Source organism: Tachypleus tridentatus, chromosome 6 (genome assembly GCF_004210375.1).
Source record: "Tachypleus tridentatus isolate NWPU-2018 chromosome 6, ASM421037v1, whole genome shotgun sequence".
Lineage (NCBI taxonomy): Eukaryota > Metazoa > Arthropoda > Merostomata > Xiphosura > Limulidae > Tachypleus > Tachypleus tridentatus.
This window is the reverse complement of record NC_134830.1, coordinates 62,530,045-62,555,937: the sequence shown is the minus strand read 5'-3', so window position 1 is coordinate 62,555,937 and position 25,893 is coordinate 62,530,045. Positions and strand designations below refer to the sequence as shown.

Genomic DNA, 25,893 nt, shown 5'->3' with positions numbered 1-25,893 from the left:
TTACATTAATTTTACAGTTATAAGTTACAAAGTTCCTAAATTTTCAAAATTGTCAAGCACACAGACAGTAATAACAAAACAAGACTAAACATTCTCCATTTTAAGAATTAACAAAAAAAAATCACAAAGTACTTACCAATTCTGGTTATTACAGTAGTTTGTGTTAATGGAAATTATCTTAAGTCCAGGGTTCACTTTGACTGAGAAATAAGCACCCCTTAAAATAAAAGTAACACATGGCTATAGTTATTAAAAAAAATTTTTATAAGACTACTGAGAAACCATTACCCAAAAACTGAGATTTACTTACACAGTTTTAATTAGTAAGCCAGTTAATTACAGAAAAATATTTTAGGAGTAACCCATTATCGGATACTTACTAACACATGCAATGTTTATTGAAATTTTAAGTTCAGGTTAAACACACTTAAATAAAAGTTTTTTAATCTCTTAAGCTTCTTTTTATACTATAATAATTACATCTGAACATTCTATTAGATAAGTAATACTGTGTTACAAAAATGTGATCTCAAAAGTTTCCTTATTTTAATATTACAACCGACAGATTTACAAAATTTAAAACAAAAAAAAGATATTTCACATAATCTTTCACTGGTTGAAGTGCATATGTGAACATTTCAACCAATATTGACAGACAGCACAATTATACTTAAAAGCTTGTATAAAAATGTACATCACAGTTGTCACATGAAGAAGTCTGAAATGCTCACTTCTTAATTGTGGCTTCTGCACCTCTTGGTACCCACGGTGCCCAGGTTTTTGCTATTTCATCATACAGCCAGGATATGTCATATTTCCCAGTTATTTGGGGCATTGGGAAGCTTGTGAGAAAGTAAAAGGACTAAAATAATGAAATTCTAATATTAAAATCTTTTTTCTTTTCTTTTTTTCAAAAATAAAGTTTTAGGTAAAGTTTAGTTATTCATCATTACCTTCATTACTTTATCTATTAAAAAAAGATAGCAATCTGATTCCTTAATGATGAAAAGTTACTCATAATAATTTTACACATACAAATTATATACAAGCACAAGTTTGTTTAGAACTAGTTGGATTGCACGTACCCTGAATGAAAGTTATCTAAATTCACAATTAATGAAAGATTATTTTATGACATGAAAAGTTGCTTCCCTTATATGCAGTTGTACAAAATGCAAAAATACCCATAAAAAACAGCAAAACACAAAATATGAAACGATAAGCCTGCAATGTTTCTATAATGAAACAATAACACTAACTTTTCTATAACATATATAAAAATACAACAAAGACGTCAGACTAAGAGAGAGCAAGAGCTCGCTCGCGTGCATGCATGTGTGTGTTTTTCTTATAGCAAAGCCACATTGAACTATCTACTGTGTCCATCGAGGAAAATTTAACCCCTGATTTTAGTGTTATAAATCTGAAGACCTACAACTGTCCTACTGGGGAACAACAGAGGATGGAGTGGTTAAAAAAAAATGCAAAAAATACCCATAAAAACACCAAATGCAAAACTAAATATTTGTATGTATCCTCACATGGACCTAATGAGCCTCCATACCAATTTTGGTGAAGGCCCATCCACACCCTGCAAAGAAGTTATATGGACATACAATACACAGTATTATTAAATGTATATAAATATGTTACCCAAGTTATAAAATTCTTGTAAACAACATTGGTACATTGTAATATTGAAGTTCATTTAAATCATTATTTTATAAGTGTAATGAACTGAGATACTAAATGAACACACACACAAAAAACATCTGATCATTATAAAAATAAAAAAAAGAAGTCACAGAAATATTCAATAATGTAATGGTTGTGTTACAGATTTTTAATAACTAAACACAGAATTTTAATGCTCTTAAAAAAAGATTTTAATATATTTGTATACCTCTGAAAATATGGTTTATTTCAAGCTAATTCTTGCAAAGTGGGAAACATTTACCTATTAACTGGGGAACTTTCATGGTTTCCAATAGCAGAGAAAATAGGAATATTCTTTAAGTATTTATTCATTAACTGAGTAACAGATTTTAGGAGAGATATCTGCTCTGACTGAGAAGAGTTCCACACATCATGAGGTGGAATGTCTCCAGTCCACAACACATAATCAACCTGAAAAGTAATTAACATGAAAAATATAAATACATTTTAAAAATTCCAACATGATAAATTCTGAAACTATAAAGAAAAGGTTAAAACTAGAGTAAAAAAATGAGAAAATAATGGTCATTGTCTCAGCTAATTAATCTTCACTAGGATAAAAAAAACCCAAATGGCTAAAATGCACTAAATGTTTTCCTTTTTCTTCTAGTAATTCTGATCAATTACTTATATTTTCACATACAGATGAAAATTATTTCAGGCAACATAAACAACAAATGTCAGAAATCAATGATGGGAAGATGATTTCACCTTCAGAACATCCACAAAGACTTCATTTTCATACCATTAAAATTAAAAAAAAATCAAAGATTACTAAATAGAAAACAATAACTTTTATCTCTTTAATGACATAAATATCTATAATACTAAATCATAGATATAAAAGAAAAATCAAAGACTATTGTAAGTTAATACTTTGACATCAACTTGCCCAAACTTATTTAGCAATTCCTGACCTTATTTCTTGTATTCTCAATTGTTATAAACATCATATGATTTTTCTCATGGCTTTTAATATTTCTTTCTCTTTGGTTTTGAAGTTTCTGCTTTTTAAGCTTAACCTAACAGCTTACATTTTGTGTTTTTGTCTTTCTTAATATCATACAATTGTTTATATACAGGGGCATGTGATGATCTTATTTTTAGCATTTCATTTTTGTACAGTATTTTGTAATGCGAGGCAACGTATACAGTGCTTTAAAAGTGTTTCTGCACCTAACAGTCTTTTAATACTTTAATCTAACGCATTTGAAAAATACTATTAAGTGTCATTTTCATATAGCTTCAATGATTTTGTTACCAATCTCCTAGTATAGTAAAGGTCTCATTCATGGCACTAAGGAAATAAAAATTGGAATAGATGCCAAAGTCAAACCATACAGCCATATACTTATCCTTTAAACTTCATTACTGGAAGGGTTCACTAGAGTTCCTTTCCCAAATTTCACTAAAATTGATGCAGTTGGTACCTCACAATAACTTTCAATATCAAAAAATAAAAATCATGTACAGATGGAGTTGGTATTTTTTAATACATTTAGGTAATAATTTGTTCTATCTTCTGTTTTGTTAAAAGTTAAATAGTACACCTTTAAGGAGATTACTTTATGATATTCTTAAATATACAAATACATGCATTTGTTTACAACTAATTCTTATTCTAAGTGTCACATATTTCTCTTTCATACACTACCAAAACTGAGCAATTCACTAAATCCAAAGTTAACAGAACAATCTTTTTGTGAGTTGTGTAAAATCATTTCATCCATCCACAGTCATGTTATAAGACATTTGAAACTTGATATTCAAATATCTCACACAGGTAAAGCTTGTAGAATTATCCAAAATTACTTATTCCCTCCCAAAAACAAAAAGTATTCAGCTTTTAAACTTTAATATTTAAGAGGACACTTGGACATACATTAATCTCAGTACCTTGTGATTGTCTCTTATATGTTTTAGCATATGTTCTAAAGTTTGCAAGGGTGTGTCACAACTACGGTAGTCTCCCCACTTTCCTGCTGCTTTACTTGGATCAGGTGCAGGTCCATCAGCAATTCGGCAACACAATGGTTCTCCACACTCTGCATTGCTGCCTTCTCTATAGTACGGATCAAAGTGTGTGTCTGATAAATGGAGTACACGTGTTGTTGGTGCACCAGTCTGAAATTAAAATTCAACATAACCACCTACTAGAAAATTAAGAACAATTAATTAATTTAACTTTCTCACGTAATACAACATAAATATACTTTTGTGAAGTAATAACATCAACATTGTAGTAACCAACACATCACTCCTTTTAGTACTAAATTCCAGTATCATAAACTTAACAATAATACTAATAATGTTTTTAAGATATTTTATACCACAAAAAATTCAGGTTACCTTAACTGAACCCCATTTTATTTTTTTAACTAACTCTGAAATCAGTTCATTCTCAAAAATGTGATATATTTTGATAAAACAATATTTAAGACAAGAGAAATTTGTATCTTATTAAAGCACAAAAACAGACATAATTTATCCATAAAAAAACACCTGAAAATTATAATATTTAAAATTTTGTACAAAACAGAACATTAGGATAATATTATGAAAATGTGCAAAAGATTAAAAAAAATAATGGTCTGTTCACAACTACATACTTTTGGTGGTGGAACTGGCTTAACAGGAGGTTTAGGAAAAGGAGTCAATGGAACAGTCCAATTATGGTATGGATTATAAACAGGAGAACATGTATCACCTAGAATTAGTCCACACACTTCTTGAGGGCTGAGCACTAATCGCTCAAACACATAGAGAACTTCTCCCTTTAAAGAAAAAAAAGGAAATGCGAATATACCCAAACACAAACAATTTAAAAAATAACAAGATAAAGAGAAATGTCAGAATTTATTGACTCAGGGTAATGCTGAAGTTTGTTTAACTGAAATGCACACATGTACATACAGAGAAACACAAAAAGAATTTGGTACAAATGCAAATCATGCAGTAACCAAAAATAAACATTTCACAATATTATAAAACATTTTTATTACACTTTAACAGTACCTTCATTATGGAATTAAAATCAAGCTAGCTCTATAATAGATTAAAAAGAAAAGATCAAAATGAGTCTCCATAAATTATTAAAATCAAGCTAGCTCTAAAATGGACTGAAAAGAAAAGATTGAGTCTCCATAAATTATCAAAATCAAGCTAGCTCTAAGATGAACTGAAAAAAAAAAAAGATCAAAATCAAGCTAGCTCTATAATAGATTGAAAAGAAAACATTAAAATGAGTCTACATAAATTATTTATAGATTAACAAATGTGCTTTTAATTATTTTATACACTGTATTAATTTCCACTGAATGTTTTCACTGGAACTATAAAAAACACTAAAAGAGAGAAAATTACAAGTCCATACACACGACAATACCTGAAAGACCCCAATAAAGACATAATTTTAACGTTAATTTTGTATGTTCATCTCATATGCCTTAGTATCCATACTTCTTATTAGATAAATTAATTTTATCGTTTACTTCTTACAGTATCAATGAGGAACATCATGTGTCAAGAGAGATGTGTAACTTTTGTAGCTTAATAGTAATGCATTTCTTTTACATGTACAGTTTTACTTACACTTAAAAGTCACTCTTCATAAGACCAACAACATAACCAATGAAGAATATAAACAAGACAACAAAAAGTGATTTACTCAGGTTTTAAACCACAAGCATAAAACAACAGAACCAAGTTATCTAGTAATCAATTTTCAATTTAGCAAAGTGTTTTTGATGGATTAGTAGAGATCACAGGAAAAAAATGGAAGATACTGAAGAAAAATAAGTTAACCATACACATAATTACAACTTATTATTGTATGCCATTTAATATTATAACTGTTTCATTTAATAACAAAACACAATTTTCTTGTACCATTTACTTCATATTTTTATTTAATGCAAGACATCTTTGAAGTTTTGTTACAAAAAGAAAATTTTATTATATAACAAAAGGTAAAGCCTACTGGTTTACATAAAGACTTATATAACAAAAGGTAAAGCCTACTGGTTTACATAAAGACTTATATAACAAAAGGTAAAGCCTACTGGTTTACATAAAGACTTGTATAACAAAAGGTAAAGCCTACTGGTTTACATAAAGACTTATATAACAAAAGGTAAAGCCTACTGGTTTACATAAAGACTTATATAACAAAAGGTAAAGCCTACTGGTTTACATAAAGTCTTATATAACAAAAGGTAAAGCCTACTGGTTTACATAAAGACTTATATAACAAAAGGTAAAGCCTACTGGTTTACATAAAGACTTATATAACAAAAGGAAAAGCCTACTGGTTTACATAAAGACTTATATAACAAAAGGTAAAGCCTACTGGTTTACATAAACTTATATAACAAAAGGTAAAGCCTACTGGTTTACATAAACTTACATAACAAAAGGTAAAGCCTACTGGTTTACATAAAGACTTATATAACAAAAGGTAAAGCCTACTGGTTTACATAAAGACTTATATAACAAAAGGTAAAGCCTACTGGTTTACATAAAGACTTATATAACAAAAGGTAAAGCCTACTGGTTTACATAAAGACTTACTTGAAACACTTGGGTAACTCCTTGACAGACTCGAGCTGATTCAATTTTGAAGAAATTGCACAAAACTTTCACAAGAGCAACTATATCATCTCCACTTTTTTTTTTCTCTGCTATATGTTGGACTAGAGATACTCCAAATTTACATGCGAAACATGTAACAGGTGAGTGTTTCCCAGTTTTTAACCCAGATATTATCTACAGAACATGAAAAATAATTGTATATTTATTTTTACAAGTATTAGTACAGATTATTTTCTTAGCCTTCAAGTAATATTTTAATTGAAAATAACAACATACACTTTTTTTAGGTTATAAAATGTATAATGCATAACAAATTATCAAACATATTTTATATGGAGGTATACAAACCCATGTGCTTATTTCCTCACTGATAAAAGAAAACACAAGTTTTAAACCAATCAAGAGCAAAACTATTCATAATATTACATACAACAAGTCATTATGTTGCATCCTATATAGCTGTGGAAAGTTAAATAATCACACAAGCTCTGTGTTACTGTTCATTTCTGATAGAACATTTAACATCTTTTGAGATTTAATTTTCTGAAAACAATACACACAAGACTGAGTTGGCCAAGAGGGAGCAATCAGGTGGACTAGAGAAGGAGTAGTACTAGAAAAATCACACAATAAAGTAATCAGATAGATGGATACACAAAAATATTTCTGGGGCCAATCTAGGCAAAAGGCATTAATTGCCAGAGCCAGCAGATGAGATACAGGTGACCAAAATAGAGGCAACTTGATGTTGAGACTTGTAGCAAAAGCATAATGAAAACCCCACCAATGGTAAAAGTCCCTCAAAACAAGGGGATCTAATGCCCACTTTGTGGAGCAAAAGAAGATCTATGAAAATACTGACAGCACCCCACACCAATATTGCTATAAGGCAAATGTGATGTGCAGAAGTCTGGAATAAGAGATCCAATAAGGCTCAATGCACAAACAAAAGTTAAAGGAAAGATATGCAAATAGCTTTGTCTGCAGACCAATAGCTCAGAGTCCCCCAGTGACTGACCCATACTCTTCATCCTCAAAAGGGTGTTCTCATAAAAAGATGTAAACCTGGATGCAGAGAAGGAAATCTCACACCAGCCAGTCTATGAGCTTAGTCCAGCCACTAATGCAGATCATTTTGCATGAAACAAGAAATAGAACTGGGGGTCAAAGGAAAATTCTAACTCAAGATTCCATTGTTTGTGAAGTGCCCACTGAAGGGATCTCATATTGGCATGACAGAGAAGGATCAATGATGTCAAGGAAGACCACATCCCCAAAATCAATAAAACCTCATAAGCAATAAGTTAGAGAGCCAAGAAGCATGGTGAACAAATTCTATTGAACTAAATCATAAAGTTGAAGGCAGTGTTCAACTGATATTGGTGTCAAAATAGACCTCAAAGTGGACAAGATATGAAGTGGGTCAGAGGAAGGAATTCTCCAATTTAACAAACCAGCCCACCCGAGCCACTACAGAAAGTAGCTGCCAAGTAGGATTGGCCGATTCTCATTTGGAATGAGCCAGAATAAGCCAGCCATTCCTGTACTAATGAAATTGCAGTGCCTAAACATAGAGATGCCATGCAAAAGCCCAAAGAATGCAACAAAGCACATAAGGTGCCAAGGTCAGTCTGAAGAAAAGGGCCCAAAATTGTTAACCACCCCAAGATGGATAAACTGAAAATAATGTATATAAAATTAAGAAACATACCATGATGTCATCCACAACCCAATAAAAATAACTATCTCAGGGGGAGAAAAGGTTTTATGATGGACTGTAATAATGATTTAAAGCAGTTGAAGTGAGTTAAATCAATAACCAGTTACCAATCCTCAGTTTTCTTTGGGACAACTAAAAAGGGGGGGGATTAGAACTTCTTAACATATGGGAAACAGGTTCAATTACCTGCTGCAACAGCAATACCCAAACCTCTACTGACAGATGCTGATAAATCACAGGATCTCAAGGAATGGGAAGAAAATGGGAAAAAAAAGAAACCAGAGATGAGGAAAGAAATGGGAATTGGAGGAATATAAAACTGATGGGAAAAAATGAGCTACAATATTTGGAAAGGTGGAATGTTGGTGGACCAATGCCACCCAAGGCTAGATAATATCCAGGACAGTATCAATATTTTACATCCCAGAAATGGGGCCATACAAAACATAAATAAATCAAGAGATGTTGAGGGTAAATGGGCACAAACCAATACCCAATCACAAATTAAGTTTCCAACCACAAAGAAACTATGTAGTAAATGCCAAAGCCAAGAATGAGGTGTGGGGTTAAAGTGAAGAAGGCAAGGACAAGGGTATCTCTAAAGAGTTCTCCACAGCACTTCTGTGGAGAGCTTCAAAGGAGGTGTATGTAAAAAAAAAACCTTTAAAAAGTTGGTAAGGGTAAGAAACAAGGAAGGATATCAGGCAAGTGAAAGATAAGCATATGATTCAAGAGCTAGCCCCAAACTTAGTAACAGTTGATCTAAAAACTACATAGGCAGCATGATACAAGGCAAAGTTTAAATAATCAAAAGTCTTTGGGGACACAACATGTCAATCCTCTCACATAAACATGAGGTCAATCAGGTACCAGAATATTAGGAGAAAGAGGAAAAATCAAGAGTTTGAGAAGGTCATTCACACATCAAAGGTAAGAAAAGGTGAAAAAAAAAACAGGTCACAGAGATAATACAACACAATCATGAGACATAAAATCAATGAAGACCAAATAAGCCCGAGGAGACTCTCCAGGTTAGGAATAAGAATGATCAGCAAACTCTAAAGGCATAAAAAAAGAGCAAAATCCTCATCAGCCAGCAAAGGCTCAACACTTTCAGTAGAAGCCATGGCAAAGTCCAGGGATTAAGACTAAACCACATAACATTTGGTCTCCTGACACACAGAAGCATATAATCCATCATTAGGTCACCTGCACCTGAGGCCTGAGAAAAATACTAATGTCTGCTATGTCCCTCAAAGTGGTAAGATTAACTTCAGTATGCATTACATAGAAAATTTTAACCAAACTCGAGTGCTGAAAGTGACTTGAATTAATTAATAAACTAAATTAAGTTGAAAAATAGCCACTTTTTGAGGAAAACAAAGTTGAACATGCAGCAATAAATAAAAACAAAGAGCATGTCCAAACTCAAACAGTGTCCAAAAAGAAGTGTTAATTTGGAAGAACTGCACAGAAAGAATCACATGCATCACGAGTGTACTATGCTCCTTTTGGTAGAGAGGTTGAAACATTGTTCACTCATCTGTTAGTGCTTTCTCTACCCATTACAGCCATTTTAAATATATAAATTTCGAAAGGCTTTGATATGTTTTTTGTGCTAGAATCTGTGAAAATTTGCAAAATACACAGTTTCAAACCAATTTTACGTAAGAGTATTATGAAACTCAGCAAACTGTAGTTAAATAATAAGAATCACATGAATGACTCTCATTACTAAAATACAATGAAAATAATTAAATAATAAGAATTGCATGAATGACTCTCATTACTAAAATACAATGAAAATAGTTATATTTATATATTTTCTAACCTCTTTCATATCAAAAGGACTTGATATACGAGTCCAAAGGTCCAATAAAACATTAACTTTCTTTTTTGCATGCCACTTTTGAATTTCATCAGTTGCTGATGGTATTTTCTTCAAATGAGGATTAACAGTTGAAGAAAGATCATTACTTGGTGGGACCTTACTTCCTTCTTCCACATCAGAAGAAAGACTCAAATCAGCATACACACTGAGAGGAACTGATATATGAGCTCCAGGTGCTATAGTACAAAGTAGCAGAAGACATAAGCTTATGATAGCCCAGTGGTTTCTTTTTATGTAATTAGTCATTGCAAAGTTCTTGAGTCTGTCCATATGCAGGTGTCACACTGAACTTTAGAAATCAGATATACCTGAAAGTAGAAGCCAAAAGTACAACCCATATATTTATATACATAAATTTCAATGAAAGCATATAACTTCTATATGTGAGAATTTAGGCTGATACTTCATTCATAAAACTACCTAAAATAATAGTCAACTTATTTTTTCTATGCCTTAACTTCTTCTCAAAGACGTTTGAGACACAGCTATATAAAATGTTAAGCATCTCCACACTTTTTCAAATTATGTCTTGAAACACAATAAAAAAAAATAGTTGACATTGTTACATGTGCATACATAAAATGATCCAAATGTACAGGTTCTAATAGTACTTCATTACAGTGAAAGTAAACATCCTATGTTCTTCCACTACCTTAAAGTCTAAATTGATAAAGTATTAAACACTATTTAGAGTGCTAGGTGCCAAAAGCAATAGGCCTAACACTCGTGATAACAATTATACCAGACAGAAGAGAACTGTTAAAAATGTTTCTGAATTACTCCCTTACAGATTTCAAATAGTGTTGTATGAAAATAACATTTCAGATCTATATCTTTCTGCCATAAGAACTTTTGAACTAAAGTGGACCATGATGACAGCTGAAAGTCTTAGACATTAATTATTTGTTGATTAAAACAAAACAATTATAACACTAAATACCAAAAGATACCTTTATTTTGTACATCATAACACTTCAATTTTATCTTTCTAAAAAATATAACTTTTTTTTTTGACATATTTTGAGTATTTACACATTTCTTTTAGATATAACCCCATTACTGAAACCTTAAATTAAAGGGTTTTAGACAACAGATGTACTTGGACTTAATTAATGGCTCTGTACATACGGGATAAACTGCAACTTGTCAGGAGTAAATACAAAAAAAGAATTAAAAAAATCAAGAGGTATAATTTATATGGATTACTATAAGGCAGTTTCAGTAATAGAGAGTTTTTAACATACAATTGTTACAAGCCACTCAATTGGCAGAAGAGATGAATGAGAAATGATATAGTGAAATCATGGATACTACCCCTAAAAACCCTGCATGTAGTGAAATAAGATATAAATTAAACATAGATACCAGATTATAAAAACAATTTTTTTGGATGAACCCATTCACCTAAGATGGATGTTACTTGTTATCTCGATGAAAGTAAAGATGTGGAACTTGTGTACAAGTTTTGATAAGGTTTCTACACAAAAAAATTAGTTAAGCAAAATCACACAGCTGTGGGTTGTAGAAACACTCATTAATTTGACTTGAAGTTGTAGTTGAATAGGTAAAAGCTAAAGGTTGGTATTAATGAAGTCCAGTCAAACCAAATCCATGTTACTAGTGGATTGTCTCAGTGATCAGTGGTCAGGCCTTTATTTTTTCTAACTCACATAAATGATACCAACAGGGACATAATCAGTAAATTACTAGCATATACTTATGACAGTCAAATTTAGTTCTTTTATATTAGTTTATAATGTTAAGGTATTACAGAAAAAATTAGAATTAAATAGTAAGTTGAACAAATATTTAACAAATGACCATTAATTATAGCAAGTACACAGTAACAGATTTGATTTGTCATAACTTAGGTCATACATTCAACTGCCCTACTGAAGAAAGTTATGATATCTTAGCATAGTAGTAAATAAATCATTCAAGCCATCAATATAGCCCTTTGTTGTTTGTAGTAAATGCAGAGGTGTTTGAACTGAAAATCCTATATAATCCCCACTTTTAAATATTTAACATAAAAAACAAACAAGTTATATTAATTTTATGGGGGACATACCTCCAGACCCACCTAGATTGTGTTGCCTTTGGCAACATGGGAACTGCTTTTAGAAGCTTCTTACACTTTCAATCTCTCATAAAAATTTGCACGTCTAGCAAAGCACCCTTACTTTGCTAGTCCTTCCTACATCACAGAAATGTAAGGGTTAATTTACAGGGATATGTTAAAATATCTTATTTTCTCTTAAATCAAGAAAGGTGAGATGTGGTCTTACTGAAATCTTCATTATTATCTGGGAATTCAGTGATATAATAACTTCTGCTTTCTTTGTGCTGTATTCTGAGAATGACATAATTTCAAAATTTGTAGAAAACAGAATAGGGTCTGGGATAAAAAGAGTTAATTTGTCTGATACAGTTACCAGATTTATGGAATCTGTTGCCACCAGTACTAATGAAGGTCAATATTTTATATTAGTTTAAGATGGAAACTGATGAGTTCCTAAAAAATTAAAGAACAAGTTTAATTTTGTTTCTATTTACAAAAATAGATGTACAAAGAGTCTGGTCTATAAGAAATATTTGTGATAAAAAGTTATTGGGCAATAGGGATATTTTTCCTGCAATTCTATCAATTTGTCCAATAAAAATTCAAAATAATAAGTCCATTAAAAAAAACAACTTCAGAAATTATCTTAAAGTGCTATATTTATGCATCTTAATATAATTAACTCACTAAAAAAGTTAAAACTGTTTGTCACTTGTACATATTACCCAAGACTGAAATACACTGGATATTTATATATGCAGGTCCCAGGTATATGTGATAGGTGTTGCTCTCCTAAATCCATAAAATAAAAAAGCAAAGCACTATTTTGTTACAGATTGCAAATTTATACAACTTATATCATGCTAAAATACTGCAAGCCACTTTAACATGTGGTAGAATAGTTATGGCCAAAAATACTGCTAAAAGAAAAAAACACTCAACTAATAAATCAACACATTCTAATTAATACAAGTTTATGCTTTAAAACATTGCTTACAATGAGCTAGACCCTTATATTAAATTAGCTATACTATTTAATAAGCTGAGGTACCAATCCTTTGTCCTGGTTTATCAACTTAAAAAATGTGGGGGTGAATGCTATGATAAATAACGCAAAAGCCCTAACTATCATATAATTTATTTATAACATAACAACATATTACTGTTCTCATTATTACCTTACCCAATGTTTTACATAAGCTTTAAGAACTTTCTACATATAAATGTAAAACATGGTGATTATCATAGCAGTTTGTACAAAGAGATAGTAGCCAAAGAAGTGGCAGTAGGGATGCATTCTGTTAACAGCTTTCAATATTCAGATCTTAACATCCTTCCAAACTGTTTCACATTATCATCTAATTGACAATCTGTGGCCAAAGAAGTGTCCCGAATGATAAAATTTTTAGGTCACATGTCAAAGTAGGATATATGTCCAGATATATAAGATGTGTGTGTGTGTGTGTGTGTGTGTCCTCCCCTCCAAACTACTTATACTTTGCGTCATAGAACCTTTTTTTTGGAAGTGTATGGTATAAGAATGTGGTGCCATCTATGAATGTTAATGTTAACTTACTTCAAGGGTAATAAATGATCAATAATATCAGTAATGTGGAATAAAGAGATTGTATAAGCCTCACCCTGGCATGTCATTGTTCCAAACTATCATCCCATAAAATTTTATTGAGATTGGCCCAGAAATCTAGGAATAGTTAGATAATGGACAAATAAAGATACATACAAGATTTTGTGTATGTGTGTGAGTGTGTGCATAAAGATAATTAATTATTAGTTCTCATCTGTAACATAGCTTGCTTTGATCAGACATTAGTGGTAGAGAACAGCAGAAGTATTTTATAATTGATTACTTATTAAAAACAGCAAATATACATTTTCTTATTATTCAGCAACCACATTTTATAAGTGAATTTTATATTCTTATAAGCTATGCATTTTTTGTTTTTTTATTTATTAATATAGTACATGTAATTTAATGTATAACATTTAGGGAGGAAATGGGGCATTTGCTCCATCAATACTGTGATATCCACTAAACTTAAAAAAGCAAAGAAATGCCTTAAAACCAGCCATTAATTATAATTTTAAATATTTATAAAGGCCTTCCCATAAACTCTATAATCAGCTGTATCCATCACATCTGAAGACAACCTTTTCCAAAGACCAACCTTTCTGATAAAAACGTAAAACTATCTTAGCTGAAGATAACACTTACCCTGTCAAAATTCTTATTTGTGTCCAATTATTCCTATTGTTCTCTCCTTTTAAATATGAAAAAAGCTGTACATTAACACTGTCAGTTCACTTAACAAATATCTTAATCAGATCCCTTTTAAGCAAGCTTTGTTTTTTCAAATCCATTTTGAGAACATTTGTTATTGGAATGTAAAAACTTTAGTGAAAGTAAATTCCTTTCTAACTATGTATAAGTATTCCTTCAAATGACCTTTTTGGTTTTATACAATTTATTACCAGTGGGCTTTACATAGTATTAATAAACATTACATAATGTGTTTTTGTTTGGAACAACATTCAGAAATTGGTTGGTTCACTTGGTGTTTTATGGTGCAAAGCAACCAGGCTATCTGCACCAATATTCAGAAGTATGTGAAAATTAAGTAGCAGCAAAGAAGAATTACATCTTGAAAAGCAGATTTCTATTTGGAATGACAAAGGGACAAAAGCATCTAAAAATCGACTTAATTTTCTTAACACTGGGCAAGGCAAAAACTGCACAGAGAGAATAAATGAAAAAAAAAACGTTTATAGAATTGAGGAGGTAGAAAATGCATGATGCACTTGAGTGACATAGCTTAAATACCTATATACTAGTTACCACTCAATGTTGTAAGTACAAGTATGTAAAATATGTAAATTTTTCAAATTTAGATACTTGATTAGAATACCTGAAAGTGTAAATTTGAGTGTTTGACACTTTAAAGTATTCATAGCATTATAAAAAAATTGTATGAAACTTTATGTATAAAGTTATGTATTGCTGAAAATGTTTTCGAATAAGGATTTGAACGTAACAAAAATAACAAATGTATATGTGATACATGTATTAGAGTTTTGTTAAAAGAAAGAGGAAAACTGGTATATATTTATATTTGCATATATTTAATCTACAGTGCAAATCAAATATACCTAGATTATTTAAATATTTGAACTCATGAAACAAATCACTTAAAGGTATCGTTTCACATCAGAAATTTTGTTTAGTTATGTCTAAACAAATTATTAATACTAAGTCTTTCGAGAAATATAAAACCTGTTCTATTAAAAATATATATTTTGTGCCAGTATAAACAGTAACTTATTCTTGGTGAAATTAGCAGAAGTATTTTCTAATTGATTACTTATTAAAAACAGCAAATATACTTTTTTTTTATTTAGCAACCACATTTAATAAGTTAATTTTATATTATTATAAGCTATGCATTTTTGATTCTTGATTTATTAATATAGTACTTGTAATTAAATATATAACATTTAATGACACCACATGAAAAAAAAACTGTTTAAAATGAGTAAAGACACATGTCTATGACAAAAACTTTATATTACTTTGCAACATTTCAGGCAGAAGCCCTTCATGAGGTAGTTTTGTTTTAATGTTTCTTATAAGAAATATTTTTTGTTAACGTGCTTCATGCAATTTATACATAATTTAGAATCTCTATATTCTACTCTATCAACATATTCATCCAAACCTTTTTTTCTCTGTAACATGGTTTACAACTGCCTGTCAATGGTTTTTTGCCCGAAACATTGCAAATTAAAGTTTTTGTCATAAACATATATAATACAAAGCTCTCTAACTGCTAATAGTAAAATCAACTAAAATGAATAACACTCACTATTACCTTGCACTATCCAACAGTTTTGCAAGTCATATTTATTACTGAAACAACCAAAATAACAATTAAAGCATTCATGGGATCCCAGAACTATACATGTATGGATAAAAAAAAAAAACACACAATGTATAACAGAACAAGTTTTCATATTTCCTCATATTAAGGTTTTTGAAAGGCCTAGTATTAATTATTTGTTTTAACACAACTGAACAACATTTGTGATGTTAAACTACACTTTTTAGGGTTAGTGTCAGTTAAAGCTGACCACATGAAGTTCTAATGTAAACTGCAACAATTATAAGTATAATTAACTAATGCTTCTGTGAAGGAAGTTGTCACTAAGTCAGTATTTTACCAATATTAAAACAAATTGTCTCTATTGTATTTATAATTAATAGGAATGATAGAGCATTACTAAATATTAGTGTGCTCAAGTAAAGGCCATTTATGCTTGCTTGTAATTTGCCAATTTTTTTAAAATCCATTCAAACCTTAACCTAACACACCACTCTGATTTTAAGTGCAAAGACTTTCATTAGTTTTGCATGATCTATAAAAATTCTCTGAACTTACCCTTCTCACCAGCAGTACTAGTGTTTATCTCATTAGATCTGATTGATATATGACAGTCTGTACATGTACACTATAAAGTATTTCAAATGTATATATATATGCATTTCCACAACCTTGAATATCCAAAAAAATGATTCAAAAGTCCATTATGTGAAAACCTAAAATCACATGGTAACTTTTTTTAATTTCAATCCTTATTATTTTCAATTTAAGATTAGATCTAATACTAATCTGATTTTTGTGTACAAACATATATACTTTACACAGTGTATAAAGTACACAAAGTTCTCCTTCAGTCACCAATGGAATAATACCAAGTTATCTTTAGGAGTGAGGTCACTCATGACACACCACATCACCCCACCATGGCGAATGTACAGAGTACATGTACCAGGAGAAAAAGGATAACTTGTTTTGTCCCTAAGAATTAAGTATACATAAACCAAAGTCCATGTTAACATCTTTAAGTATTGACTTATTCTTTATAAACACATGAATGTATTTAAACACCATATACATATACTATTTTTTCTAAACTAATTAAATTAATTTGTTACAACAATTTATTATTCCTGAAAAAAAAAGTATATTTGCTGTTTTTCATAAGTAATCAATTATAAAATACTTCTGCTAATTTCATCAAGAATAAGTTGCTAGTCATACTGGCACAAAATATATATCGTTAATTATAGAACAACAAGTGTAACAAAAGAGGTTTTCATATTTCTTGAAAAACTTAGTATTAATAAGTTGTTTAGACATAACTAAACAAAATTTCTGATGTGAAACGATACCTTTAAGTGATTTGTTTCATAAGTTCAAATATTTAAATAATCTAGGTATATTTGATTTGCACTGCAGATTAAATATATGCAAATATAAATATACAAGTTTTCCTCTTTCTTTAAACAAAATGCTAAAACATGTATCATATATACATTTCACTTTGTTAGGTTCAGATCCTTATTTGAAAACATTTTTAGCAATACTTTATACATAAATTTTCATACAATTTTTTATGATACTATGAATACTTCAAACACAAATTTACACTTTCAAGTATTGAAATGAAGTATCTAAAATTGAAAAATTTACGTATTGTACATACTTACACTTCTAGGCTCTGTCTTTAAATGTTATACTTACAACACCAAGTGATAACTAGTACATAAACAATTAAGCTATGTCATGTAACACCACATCATGCAGTTTCTACCTTCTCAATCTATGAACGTTTTTTTTTTTTAATTTTCATTTATTCTAAGTCTATGCAGTTTTTGCCTTGCCCAGTGTTAAGAAAGTTACTAACTTGATTTTTAGATGCCTTTGTCCCTTTCTCATTCCAAATAGAAATCTTCTTTTAAAGATGTAATTCTACTCTGGTTCTACTTAATTTTTATTTACTCGTCTTTTACGGCATAAATATTGGTCTGTATCATCAAACCAATCATTTAACATGGAATATCTCAATAGGATAGTTGGGTAAATATTTCCAAATGTTCCACAAGTTTGGCTAATGTCTTTTGCTAATCTTTACTGTGTTCCAGATACTTCCCTCTGGTATGTCACACAGAACCTGTCGGTATACAGGGTATTAGTGCTCGATAGATGTTACAGCTTTCAGCCAGAAGCAAGGATAGAAATAATGAAATAAAATTATATTCACTCAAGGGAAAGCTGTCATGAGGATTATTATATTCACTCAAGGGAAAGCTGTCACGAGGATTATATTCACTCAAGGGAAAGCTGTCACGAGGATTATATTCACTCAAGGGAAAGCTGTCACAAGGATTATTATATTCACTCAAGGGAAAGCTGTCACAAGGATTATTATATTCACTCAAGGGAAAGCTGTCACGAGGATTATTATATTCACTCAAGGGAAAGCTGTCACAAGGATTATTATATTCACTCAAGGGAAAGCTGTCACGAGGATTATATTCCTTTGTGTAAAGTTGTATTTCCCCAACAACTGCTTTTTGTTTATTTAATCCACGCAATGTGTTCACTTTCATTGATCATAACCAAAAGAATATAGATGGACCATGTATTCCTGATTGGAAGAGCTAACCAAAAAGATGAAATTCTTCAGGAATGCAAGAACGTAATATTCTGATTCCTGTACAAGATTATTTAATGTTGTTAAAACTGATCTTATTAAATAAAGACCAAGACAAATAATAATTTGTTCACTGTCCCATCTGTTCACTTTGGAAATTACTTCAAACTGAGCTTGATATGCCTTTCACTGAACTGGCTAGCTAAATTCAAGAAATGGATGAGGATCTTCTAATTTTAGGTTTCTTTGGTCCTGATCTTTTAATTTTCAGATTATTCTTGATCTTCCTTTTGTTTTCTGTCCCATTCTCCTAATTTTTCCCTATTTTTCTGTCTCTTTTTTTCTTCACCCTCATTTAATTGTTTCATCACCTCAAGCAAAGCTTTGATCTCACTTTGTGATTGAGTTAGTATGCTGAATTTTAGTCAAAAGTTCTATTTTATTTCTGACCAGTGCCAGACAATTTAAATGATATAACAGATTACCTATTAGTAGCAATTAAATGGATGTGTGCTTTGTTCAGAACTATCACTATAACCAAATAAAATAAAAAGATTCTTAATTTCCTAGACTAATATAAAATAAATTTGCTGAAATCAGAATCTCATTACTAAGAATGGAATGTTTAAAATGAACTTATCTTAGAACTAATTATGAAATCCATTTGGAACCATCAACTGTTTAAACACAAATTGCTTGCAAGTCTATTACTTTGTTGAATACAGAATCCTTAACAAAGTATGAATCACAAATAAAGTGATATAAAATATCAACAGTATTGCAACTAATTACTGTTATGATTACTGACATTACTGACAGAAGTGATTTCACCTAATTTTGGTAAGCTCTTATTCTGAATGTTGTTCCAAACAAAAACACATTATGTAATGTTTATCAATACTATATGAAGTACATTGGTAATAAATTGTATAAAACCAAAAAGGTCATTTGAAGGATAGATGTATTTGTATAGTTAGAAAGGAATTTACTTTCACCAAAATTTTTACATTCCAACAACAAATGTTCTCAAAATGGATTTAAAGAAAAATCTTTACTCTTGATAAAAACAAAGCTTGCTCAATAAGGATCTGATTAAGATATTTGTTAAGTGAACTGACAGTGTTAATGTATAACTTTGTTTCATATTTTAAAGGTGAGAACAATAGGAATAATTGGACACGAATTTTAACAGGGTAGGTGTTATCTTTAGCTAAGATAATTTTACTTTTTTTTAACAGAATGGTTGGTCTTTGCAAAAGGTTGTCTTCAAATGTGATGGATATAGCTGATTATAGAGTTTATGGGAAGGCTTTATAAATATTTAAAATTATAATTAATGGCTGGTTTTGAGACATTTCTTTAATTTTTTAGGTTTAGTGGATATCACAGTATTGATGGACCAAATGCCCCATTTCCTCCCTAAATGTTATACATTAAATTACATGTACTATATTAATAAATAAAAAAACCAAAAATGCACAGCTTATAAAAACATGAAATTCACTTACAAAATGTGGTTGCTAAATAAAAGTATGAATTGTCTTTGAATCTGCTCTTAGTATTATAAGTAAATTTAGAAATACTACTGTCTAAAGGTCTCTTCAACTAGCTGACAAATAATGAACAATAAAAATTCCAAGGCAGTGATTTCAATGATAACATTTACACACACACACACATGGAGAAAATAAACATTTATCAACACTCTTTGTTCTTTATAACCTGAACTAATTTTTGAAACACTTGTTTGATAAATGACTAATGTTATACATATCAAACATTAAATATCTAGAGGAGGATCTTATCAAGAAGTGTAATGATAATTAGTACAATTGAAAACAAAAGAAAATAATTAATGTTTCATACAATGTAAAACATTTACATTTCAAACCACACTGTTGTAAAACTAGTCTTCAATAATAATAAGTGCTTCAGTTATCATTTAAACCATCTTATTGTCAAATTATTATACAGATGTAGAGTACTGCCCCGTACATTTTATGAAAAACTCTCCTTACTGTTTTAAATAAATCTAATGCATGTGAAAAATAATCTAAAGTCATACTAAACACACCCAACAGACATAATACAATGACTGTAGGTTAATAATGTGTAATAATGTTACATGTTGATAACATTGATATTTCATTTGTTAATACACAATTAAAACATATTGTAGATAAAAAAAATAATTAAATTAAAAGACTTATTCAAAAGTCATAAAAGTATTTAATCAAGAAGGTAACCTAAAAATTTGAATGAATTACTAAATAAACCTAAACAGGATTCTTCTAAACAAGGTATCTTCAGCAGTGAGAGAAAGAACTGTTATACATCATTTAAGTTATATGAAAATAATGAAAACAATAAATAAATACATTTATTAATGACTAATTTAATTGCAATTCCAAGAATGTAATATATCTTTTAGAATGTATAAATTATGGGGAATTATATATTAGTGAAACATATAATTTAAGGTTAATGATATATTCACATAAATTTCATGTTAATGTTCCTCCCCACAAAAAAAACAACACTATATGCCAGCAAACATTTTAACGAATGTATTTTTAAAAAAATTATGAATGCTAGAAGAGCCATATTTTCAAGCTTTCTGTCAATGTAATGTAAAACATAAGAGATTACTTATTGACAAAATACTTCATAGATTTTCTTGGTGCCACTTAAAGCACAGTAAGAAGGTAGAAGTAATTGGTTGTGTGGTTAGTAAGAATTGTGAAAATATTGAAACAGTTACTCAAACTTACAGAAAAGAAAATGTAAGAATATGAAAATATACAATAAATAAAATACAATTCAAAAAGTATAATAATCTGATGTGTTCTTATAATGTATATAGCTTCAATGTATTGTCATTACAATAAATATTTCATTCATATTCAGGCTTTTATTCATTTAATTATTAGTTTGTTTCTCATATCTTAAAAGTCTCCATTTTCAAATTTTAGGGCAAGATATTTTATGGATAATTTTCAGGTTTCTTTCCATGAAATGTTTGACAATAATTTAATATAACTGATAAAAGTTATATGCAATAGAAATACACTAAGTACCTCTTGCTTATAAGTAATTATATTTTTAATTGCAAGGACTTTTCACTATATTTTGTGTAATTGCTTAAATATTGACCTTTATGTTATCCTTTTTATAACGAGTTACAACCTTTTACTTTCATCTAAATGCAGTCTGTTATTCATTTAGTGTCCAAAGCTTTAATTTTATAAATATTTCTTAAACACAAAATTCTTTCTATTGTCTAAAAAAACACAATTTTTAAATTAAACTCTTAGCACTTTTTATAAGTTAGACAGAGCATGGGTTAAACAGTGAAAATGTAGACCTTATATCTCTTTCCTGTGAAACTATGAAAACTTTTACCCTTTTCCAAAGTTCCTTAACTTTAAAACAACCAATATCAGACATAAGAACATTACAGACTACCAAAAAACACACTGCAAATTCCTGACAAGTGAAATATCTTGTATGGAAAGTTTTAAAAAGTCTTTATACAAAGAACTTTCCAATTTTCTACCAGAAATTATGGGATTGTGTGTTATGTTGATTTTGCACAGTTAATTTGCTTTACCAAAAATCACCTAATCATGTTAAATTTACATGAGTAGATTAGAGCATCTTAATAAATTACACAAGTCAAAAAACAATGGAATGAATAATTTCTTTAATAAACCCAATATAAATAAAGTCATTACTAATCTATCCAGTTATGCACTTATAAAGATAGAAAAAAATTAACTACAGGGTTAAAGTTTGCTTCAATTTCAATGATTATAAGAAACAAATTCGAGTCATAGAAGGTGTATATTGTGCTGAAATATTTGGTAACATCAAAGTTGATACAAATATCATTAGCCTGTCAGTCCCACACTGCTATACTTTTGGGAGTAAATATTTCAAAATTAGTAAACCTGACAGAGATTATCATAAAACTAGAGAGAGAAAGCAATATTTCTATTTCAGACAAGGGAGCATATGTTGAAAAAGTTAAACCAGTCATTAATAATACTATTAAGTTCTCAAGATCACCCATTAATACTACTGTTCCACTTACAGAGAATTCATGTTAAATTTGTAATTCAGTGTCAGTAAAAGATGCCCAAACCTCCTCCCCTATCTCACTGTCTGTAGCTTTTTGTTATTGAAAACTGTTAATGCTTCTAATTCTATTACAAAAATAAAATCTGAATGTAAACAAGCTAAACTCTTTGTTCGCACATGATACACATGGAGATTAAATATATATATATACACACACACACATTACTGCACTGGTGCTGAATATTTGTTTCTTCGTGGTTGGTCTTGATCATGTTTTATATTTATGTTATATTTCACAATGATCAGATCAAATCAGCATAAAATTTAAAAATTGTCCCATGTTTCCATTGAATACAAGATACATCCATGGTTCAGTGTCAAGCTTTTGAATTAAATGTGGCTCTAGTTTATTAAGATATCTTATAATACTTGAATTAAAAGAAAAATAATTTAAAATACAATATGATACTACTACTAATAGTAGTACTGATAATGTGATTACAATTTATAAATATAATTTAACTTATAACCAAGTCTCGTTCAGTGTTAGTGTTACTGGATTTAACAGACGGACATCACTTGTTTCCCCCTTACAATGAGTGGATAACACGTTGTCAGCTATTAAATATTTATATATTTATAAGCAAGCTTCATGTTACGTAAAAAGTGTTGAAAACTCGCTTACAAATCTCAAATTTTCATGTTTCGGCCTTCACAAGCAGTTTGACCGTTACTAGCATAGTTTCATACAAACCACTCGTCCTCATGAGCCCTTCTTACTACTCACGAGTGTAACCATTATCTACTGATGAGTAATCTGAAAGCAAGAAACACTGCTTAGTAGTTAGGGTTTGAAATTGGTTGCCCTGCAATTAATTATGAACACACGAATATTTTGTAACTAATAAAATACAAAACATACTTACTAATCACTTCACCAGCCAAATCATATTTGCAAGCCCAAGTTGGCTGATGATTAATAATCGTTTTATTTGATTTTCATTAATTACAGTAAAATATTTAGGCTATTTATCATACCAGTCTAAACAGAAAAGACGAAGGTAGATGGCGCAGAAATATGTAAGCTAAAATGACTGCGCCAATTAAATTTGTAAATTTATCATACGCATGAGGCAACACTTATGTCAAGTAAGTAGTTCAATGAAAATTGTTTTAGTAATGTCACACATATTATGTAAACAGTGTGAGGGCAGTTATACAGTAAAATAATAATATGATAAATTATTACGTTACATTAACAGTGAAATAATCCATTCTTAAAGGAGGAAGATTTAACATAGCGTTCTGGGATACCATGGGGCTTATGGAAAGATACGTTACTAACATAGAGATTACTAACCACAAATTTAAACAATAAACATAAGTCTGTGTAATTATAAATATCGTTTCAGTATAGTTGTTTCGTTGGCAGTCTCTCTTCAATTATCTGGTGAAAATAATACTATGTGTATTCCACGTAACTATAACATTTTTTTTTCTTTTAACGTGTTTACATACTGGAACACTTGTACACTGTCGTAACTTGGTGTATACCAACGTTACAACTACAAGTAACGTTAATTAACCTGAAACAAACTTAACTAAGCAAATTATTTTCATAAGCACAATAGCAAACACATAAAATACTTTAATCACAAAACACTAACTCTCTATCTTAAAACTCAACACGTTTCACAACAAGTTTCTTTGTTTTGAATTTTCGTGCAAAGCTACTGAAAAGCTATCTGCGCAAGCCGTCCCTAATTTAGCAGTGTAAAACTAGAGGAAGGCAGCTAGTCATCACCACCAACCGTCAACTCTTGGGCTACTCTTTTATCAACGAATAGTGGGATTGACTGTCACATATAATGCCCCTATGGCTGAAAGGGCGGGCATGTTTGGTGTGGTGGGGATTCGAACTCTGGACCATCGGATTACTAGTCGAGTGCCTTAACTACCTGGCCACATCGGACCTCGCTTCACAACTGTGTGATTTACGTCACATTCGTGGAACTTCCTAGGTGTTCTAAGCTTTTCTTCTTAAGAAACATCATGTTTTTGATTAAAGTTATAGTGCCTCAATGTTGAGTTTTCCTAGTAAAAAAAACTACCCAATATTATCCTATTAACTTTGCATTAAAATATGCACTTTATTTTAGTTTATTTTAGCTAAAAAGTGTTTAGTTACAAGCACAAGGTTTACTATGATTATAATAACTTTTAAAATTATTTTTTGATATAATGAAAGGTGAAAACATTTTAAACTAAATGAAGTCAAGAAAGTAATATGTATTTAAATAGTCCAATCATTTATGTGAAAAGATTTAAATTAAGGTTAACAGCTGAACTCATAAAATAGGATTTGTTGATCTTTTTTAATAACAGAAACTAAGGGTTTATTCTTTTCCTTTTGTCTATCTTTATAAAATATGTTGGGCCATCAAACTTGTTTACACTTTTTATCAGCTGACCAGCTCAAAGTTATATAGAACTGCATATACAGCGGTACATAAACTGGGAAGTTAAGTTAAATTAATAAATTATAGCAGTTTGAAACGAAAATATTATCGGGAGTTATGGTAACAAAATACAAGCCAAATCATCTTTCATCTTTGTAAGTAGCTCCACCAAATAACTTCTCGAGTTGCGACAGTGATGTGATTTCAATGACTGAAATGTTTCTACACAGTTCATAATTAATCATAGTATGGAATTTCACGTATGATGTGAGCTTGTATTTTTATTACTTTGAAGAATAGTTTATTGTTGCTTGAAAAGAAACTTTTGAAACAATTTACAGCAGATCCTTTAGAAGTTGTTAACCATTAAATTTAAGATCAAATGTGAATAGCACTCTATAGTCCATGAACTTATAATAAATTACTTTTTTCTGGAAGAATCAAAGACCACTAGTATTATTATTGTTTTGCTCGTACCATAAGGTCAATGTTTTGAGGTCATTGATAAGATTTTTTTTTTAAATACGGACCTTTGTTTATAAAATTCTAACAAGAGATAAGCGTAATTATTGTTGAAATATAATTAATGTGAAATTTTAAATCTCCTAGTTAAAAAGTAAAAACTACAAACAGCATTATATACTCAGTACTACATGTGAAAATTAGCGTGATTGATACAATCGTATAAATGGTATGTAAAGTTGAATAAACTCATCCTCGTTGCTGAGTTTCTTTCACGTCAGTGTTCTCTTCTAAGACTCACATCTATTCTTATTGATAGCATCTTTATATTTGCCTAACATTGAAATCATACTTGAAACATATCAATATTATTTCCTAGAGAGCTTACAAGCATCTCAGTTTT

The 25,893-nt window shown here is 30.1% G+C and overlaps 1 protein-coding gene across 5 annotated transcripts in view; it reads right to left on the bottom strand.

Moving 5' to 3' along the window:
* Positions 1 to 23,647, bottom strand: part of LOC143252674 (sphingomyelin phosphodiesterase-like) — a 36,422-nt gene extending 12,775 nt beyond the window's left edge. The window contains exons 1-9 of one of the 5 annotated variants that reach the window (XM_076505171.1): positions 16,431 to 16,642; positions 15,864 to 15,901; positions 9,858 to 10,225; positions 6,286 to 6,480; positions 4,326 to 4,490; positions 3,613 to 3,840; positions 1,958 to 2,127; positions 732 to 842; positions 137 to 217 (exon numbers count right to left, since the gene is read on the bottom strand). In XM_076505171.1, the coding sequence (XP_076361286.1) occupies positions 137 to 217; positions 732 to 842; positions 1,958 to 2,127; positions 3,613 to 3,840; positions 4,326 to 4,490; positions 6,286 to 6,480; positions 9,858 to 10,187 (1,280 nt within the window). In that variant the 5' untranslated portion in view covers positions 10,188 to 10,225; positions 15,864 to 15,901; positions 16,431 to 16,642. Of the gene's footprint in view, positions 1 to 136; positions 218 to 731; positions 843 to 1,957; positions 2,128 to 3,612; positions 3,841 to 4,325; positions 4,491 to 6,285; positions 6,481 to 9,857; positions 10,226 to 15,710; positions 15,739 to 15,863; positions 15,902 to 16,430; positions 16,643 to 23,254; positions 23,274 to 23,495 lie in introns of those variants that run through there. The other 4 variants (XM_076505169.1, XM_076505173.1, XM_076505170.1 and 1 more) reach the window with 4 other exon arrangements.
* Between the last annotated feature and the right edge of the window lie 2,246 nt (positions 23,648 to 25,893).